General features: G+C 38.8%; 1 protein-coding gene across 1 annotated transcript in view; it reads left to right on the top strand.

Moving 5' to 3' along the window:
• The window catches only part of DNAH6 (dynein axonemal heavy chain 6), a 302,264-nt gene that overhangs the window by 257,346 nt on the left and 38,260 nt on the right, over positions 1-6,658 (top strand). The window contains 2 exon segments of the mRNA XM_007470601.1: positions 2,595-2,755; positions 5,948-6,036. Coding sequence (XP_007470663.1) covers positions 2,595-2,755; positions 5,948-6,036 — 250 coding nt within the window.

Raw genomic sequence — 6,658 nt, 5'->3', positions numbered from 1 at the left:
GCTGAACCTACTGAGAGAGACAGACAGAGAGAGAGAAAGAGATCCAAAAAATTGTATCATGAATGAATAAGAGAATATGACTATAGAGCAGCAGACATTAAAATGGTCATAAGAGCATGTTATTTTTTTTTAATTTTGCCAATGAATTTGAAAATTTTAATGAAATGGAAAAATTCTTCCAAAAACACAACTTTAAAAGAAACTGTTCATTACAAAAAACCTTCCCACAATGCTGGGTTCACTTCAGTAATGTAAGGATGGTTAAAATATTGAAAACTAATTTAATTCATCACATTAAAAGAATAAAGGAGAAAAATCCTTTAAAAAAAGAAGAAAACTATTATTTAAATAGACACAGAAAGAGCATTTGTTAAAATTCAACATGTATTCATGGGGGGAAAGTCCCAGTAAACTAAGAATCTGGAAATCATTTCTTAAAAAGAGAAAACCAGAAATAAGACATTCTTCTACTCTGGTAAATGGTATCTTAAAATCATTGAATGGATTTAGCAAGGTTACTGGACATGAAATAGGTTGTATTAATGCATACTAGCAACAGGAACTCCCATTCATTGCTGGTTAGAATTCAAGGTGGTACAGCCACTTTAGAAGACAGTTTGGTGTTTTCTTACAAAACTAAACATACTCTTATCATATGAGCCAGCAATCTGGTACTTACCCAGAAGTGTTGAAAACTTATGTTCACACAAGAACCTACGTTACACAAGGATGTTTATAGCAGCTTTATTCATAATTGCCAAAACTGGGAAGCAACATAGATGTCCTTTAGTACATGAATGGATAAATAAACTGTGATATATCTATACAATGGAATACTATTCAGTACTCAAAAGAAATGAGCTATCAAGCCATGAAAAGACATGGCTGAACGTTAAATGCATATTACTAAGTGAAAGAAGCCAATCTGAAAAGGCTATATACTGTATGATTCCAAGTATATGACATTCTGGAAAAGGCAAAACTATGGAGACAGTAAAAATAAATAAATAAATAATAACAAAGGGTTTATTTCCAATGTGAAGAACTCTCAGAAATCAATAAGAAAAATACAAGTGAACCAGTAGAAAAAAAGAGGGGAGGGATATAAAAGGGAATAGCCAAGGGCAAATAAATAAACCTATGAAAAGGGGAAACAATTTAAAACCTCAGTGAGATACCATTATATATCCACCAGGTGTCAGCAAGAATGTGGAAAAATCAAGTACTCTCATCTATTGCTGGTAGGTGTGTGGAATGGTGGCATCACTTTGAAAAACAGTTTGATATTATAAAAAAAGTTAAACATACACATACTCTGTCAAACAGCAGTTCCATTCCTAGGAATATACACAACAAAACTGTGTACACATGTATGGGCTTTCCTGGTGGCACAGTGGTTAAGAATCCACCTGCCAATGCAGGGGACACGGGCTTGATCCCTGGTCCAGGAAGATCCCACATGCCACAGAGCAACTAAGCCCATGTGCCACGACTTCTGAGCCTGCGCTCTAGAATCTGCAAGGCACAACTACTGGGCCCATGCACCACAACTACTTAAGCCCACGCACCTAGAGCCCACGCTCCGCAACAAAAGAAGCCACCGTAATGAGAAGCCCACGCACCACAATGAAGAGTAACCCCCACCTGCTGCAACTAGGGAAAGCCACGCACAGCAACTTAGACCCAACACAGCCAAAAATAAATTAATTAAAATAAACTTTTTTAAAAAAACAGAGTACATGCATATCAAGAGACATCTATGGAATGTTTATGGCAGCATGGTTTGCAACAACCAAGAACCAGAAATAACCCAAATGTCCATCAAGAGCAGAATGGATGAATGAATTGGGATATAAGCACACAGTGGAATATTATTCAGCAATGAAAATGAACTACAATGACACACAATAATATGAATTAATCTAAAGAAATATTGTTGATCGAAATAGACCAAATATAAAAAAATATATGCTATTTGATTCCATTTATATAAATTCAAAAACAAGCAAAATTAATCTATGGTGTTAGAATTCAAAATAGTTGTTGCCTTTGAGAATAAGGAAGGATACTGATTGGGAGGGTGCTAGTAATGTTCTTTTTTGTTTGTTTGTTTTTGCCCTATATGGTGCTACATGCGTACATTCCCTTTGGGAGAACTCATAAAGCCGTACACTAATGATCTGTGTACTTTTGTAAATATGTTACACTTCAATTTTTCAAAAGTTTTTTTAAAAACTGACCTATAGCGTTGGAATCAGGACCATGGATACCTTTAGGATGGAGGAAGGGAAAATAATTGGAGTAGAAAGGGGCATAGGAGAAATGTCCCTGGAGTGTTGGCAAAGTTCTCTTTTCAACCACAGATGTTTATTTGAGATAATTCAAAGAACCATAAATTTGTTTTTTGCACTTCTGTGTGTTATAGTAAAAAATATTTTTGAAAATAAGAAAAAACATTTGCACATCTATCACAATGAGGATTTGAAATGCGTGCATATGCTAGGCAAGAGCCTACCATATTTACATTTCTTAATACTTGCATTGCTTAAAAATAATATAAAACAGCATTTCATTGTTGTTGTTGTTCAATTCAGGGTGCAGTCAATTTCACTGGGGCAAGGACAAGGACCGATTGCTGAAAGAATGATCAAAGATGCAATGAAATCAGGAAACTGGGTATTTTTGCAAAACTGCCATCTTGCTGTTTCTTGGATGTTGGCAATGGAGGAGCTAATTAAAACCTTCACAGATTCAAGTATGTGGAGCACATAGCATTTGTATAATACCTTTTTCACGTGGCCTTTCTTGTTGAATCCAATCCTTATAATAATTATTTATTGTTGGCATTGTTTTACCCATATTAAAAAGGAGAAATTTGAGATCTAGAGGGGTGTAGTTAAGTTACACAACCCAGATTCAAATAAAGATGTTCAGACTCCAAACTGAAGGTATGATCCCCTGGATCATTTCTGTTTCATGTTGCCTTCTATGGGAGGCCATTTGAATTCAAAATAAATTATATCTAAGCATGATGAAAAGAAATAGAAACTGGACTTAGGAAAAAACAAGGAAATTAGATCTTTCACTACAGAATGAGAGAAGTTCAGGAACAAAGTTCAAATTAGAACCAATTCTCAGAGTAGTGTTTTACCACATTTTATACTCTGTAACCCACATGACAATCAACCTTCACATGTGTCTCATAGTCACTCACACACACACACACACACACACACACACACACACACACACACACACTCATGGGGGTGCCCAGCATGAGTCATGGTTGCCACCACTAACTATAATATCACCACTTTCCTTCCCACTCAAGAAAGTATAATGGACTGCAAAGAGGGAAGTGGACTTAGAATCTACTCATTTTTATATAATAGTGTAAAAACAGTTGAAACCTTAGGAACTGTATTATTGGTAATAAGCTATGCGCACCCCACTTTACCACTCTCCCTGGAAGCCATGAAGGAGAATACCCAGCCTGGGATATCCAGGGCCCTTTCTCTGGGGTCCTCCTTTTTGCCCTGGCCACAGAGAGCTTTCTAGGAAGGTGAGAGATATGCACATGATCTTGCATGTGACTTTCCTCATTGCTACCTATTAAGTTTGAAGAGATGCTCCTTTACAGTGTGGCCAGCCTGCACTGGTTACCAAGCCACAACCAGGGCTTAGCAGCCTTCCCCTAGAAGGCCCCTCATTCCCTGGGTACCGCCTGCCCTGCCTTCTGCAGGCTGCTTCCATCAAGGATAGATAGTCATTAGCATCTGCCACCCAGAATCTCCACTCCTCTTTGCAATGCAAATAAGAGATGGCTTGCTTCCTGCTGGGCCTGTGGCTTATTTCTATTTACATAATTAAAGAAAAATGACAAGGTCTTTACCACTGTTCCTAATCCTGTTTAGGATTATGATTAGGAAAAAAAAAATGCTGGGAAGGCATCTAAAAAGCAGTTTGCTGCAGTGGTACTATGTGAGCCTTCCAAGTATGGACCTGTACTTCAGCTTCACAATGACCTGGACAAGAGGGCCAAACGTTCAAGGAAGCTGGATGGGCTACGGAAGCCAGAGAAGGTGTTGATGGATTTTAAGTGTTTAAGTGGATAGATAAATCCTCTCTTGGCCCTCGTTACAATTGTTTATTAACTTAGCCATCTGAGTTCTAATGTTTAACTTGAGCCAGAAAAAAAACAAAAAAACAAAACATTCAGGTAATAAACTGAAAAGAGAAAGTGAATGAAAGAAAAAAGAGGAAGAAAAAAACCCTCTGGGCTTGAAATTCTAAGACCTGTTTAGAGTTTCACCACCACCACCCCCGCACTTCCTGACTGTACATATCACGCCTCTTCTCTGGACCTCAGTTTCCCCCGCAATAAAATGACTGCATAGCGTCATTGCTAGAAGTCCCACAACTAAGATGATTTCTAATTCCATTCCAGCCCTAAACTTCTATGATGTCTATGAAAGTTAAGATTCTTGATGCTTTTGCAATTATAAGAGAAAAGGTACTTTAAAAAAATGCTTCTCTAAACCTGGCCTTTTTCACTCTTTGGTTCTTTTGGTTAATGAAATCATTAGCCCTAAGACTTTAATGATGTTTGACTTATGCCTAATAGTTTTTACCATACAAGCAACTTTAGTGCTGTTCTACAATTGTACTAGAATTAACTTATAATTTTAGCTATTTAATATAGCTCATGAATTTAGATTACCAAACCAAGAAGCATAAATTCAGCTTTAACCTGCAGTCATTCCTTTAATAAATATTTGAGAACCTACCACGTACCATGCATTGTTCTAGATGCTTAGGGTATGTTGGTGAACAAAATAACCATAGTCATCTGCCCTCATTGAGCTTACATGCTAGTGAGGGGAGAGAGACGACAAACAAACTACATAACAAATAAGTAATTTATAAGGTATGATAGAATGTGGTCGGTGCTTTGGAAAAACTTTAAAGGAAAGTAAGGAGAAACAGAAAGGTTGGGATGGATTGGGGGTGAGGAAGAAGGGTGGATAGCAGTTTTAAATGGCATGTTCTAGATAGGCCTCTTTGAGAAGGTGGCATTTGACCAACACTTGAAAAAAGTAAGGGAGTCTAAAGGAAGAACATTCAGGTAGAAGGAACAGCTAGTGCCCGCGTCCTCCCTCGGAGGGAGCAAGCCGAGAGTGTCGGAGAAACACCGTCACTTGTACTTAGAGACCAATGCCAAGAAGGGCCTCCTTCGATGATGCCTGTGTCTTCCTGTGATGTGATCAATGATTTTCCCAGCTCTGCTTTGGCCTTTTGAACCTGGAATGGAGCTTGTTCTTTCTTAGGTTCTCTGTCCACAACTCAGAAAGGAAGCGTATATTGACTTAACTTCTTGATGCTGTATGTGAGGTCTCTCCGTTTCCCTGCTCCCTGAGCTCCCTTCGCAACATCTCTGAAGAAGGGACAAATTTCTTTTTTCGCCAGAGGGCTTTCTGGCCATGTTCACGCAATTTGCCTTAAATTGAATGGCTAAAGAAATTAAAAAGAAATAAAAACAAACAAAAACTAAAACCCCTTCTTGAGCATAAATGTAGTAACTGTCCTCTCTTTCAATTGAAAAGTTTCCCAATTTCAGAGGAAAGGCCCTTAGCATCTCTATCATGTATTGAAAATTAACGTGAAATTAAACTGAATAACTGAGAAAATAATTGAGTAATTTCTTTACTCAAATATGCCAGCATCTAGACTGCCAAACTGACTTGTGTGAAGAGCTTCTGTAAAGAGTCCCCTCACCTCCATTTTAGAAGATTTTACAACATAAAATACTTAAAATAGAAAACCTAGTCTTTAAACAGAACTTACAGCATATTTTTTTTGCTATGCTATAATAATTATTTCTTACAGAAAAGTGTTACTAAGAGGTATGCATTTTCCTTTTTTGTCGTTTTGTCTTTGTTTCAAACAGATATTGTTATCAAGGACACATTTCGACTTTTTTTAAGTTCCATGCCTAGTAATACATTTCCTGTCACAGTTCTTCAAAATTCTGTCAAGGTAACGTATGGTTGGCCTGTAACATGATTGGTCTCAGGGTGTTCGCTGAGTGGGTCCAGGAAGCCCAGGCTTGTGCCAGGTTGTGTCAGAGTCCAGGTGGCCCAGGTGGGGAAGTGGGAGTCTGTGTCCCTTCACCGGAGAGTGAGCAGGGAAAGAATTTCCCAGGCCATTGCCCATCTTTACGTGCCCTAATGCTGCTGGTCATTCAACACCTCCACTCTTCCCCTCTATAAGAAAACATCAAGGATGCAGAGGAATGAGTACAGAACCCCTCCCAGAGTTAAGAGAATGTTTCAGCATTTGGGAAAGAGGAAGGCCCACAGGGAGTATGGCTGCTGGATTGCAAGGCTGGAAGTTTCCAATATATGGGAAGCCTCTGCATATGAATGATCACCCAGGAACCAGGGATGCCTCTTCCCTGTCTGCCCTGTGCCACCAAGGCAAAGTGTGGGGTGATGCCGTATGTTGAGATGACCAGAAAATCCAGTGCAGAAAGCCTGAGCATCCTTTCGGGTCCATGTTTAGAGAAATGGACACCAAATGGAAGTGTCTGAGGTTCTTGTTGAGGTGGTTCACACACTATAGGTCTGAGGACCCCCTATTCTCCAGAGACTGAGGCCGA

The sequence above is a fragment of the Lipotes vexillifer genome, unplaced genomic scaffold (genome assembly GCF_000442215.2).
Source record: "Lipotes vexillifer unplaced genomic scaffold, Lipotes_vexillifer_v1.1 scaffold1098, whole genome shotgun sequence".
Classification (NCBI taxonomy): Eukaryota; Metazoa; Chordata; class Mammalia; order Artiodactyla; family Lipotidae; genus Lipotes; species Lipotes vexillifer.
This window is presented reverse-complemented; position numbering and strand designations above follow the sequence as displayed.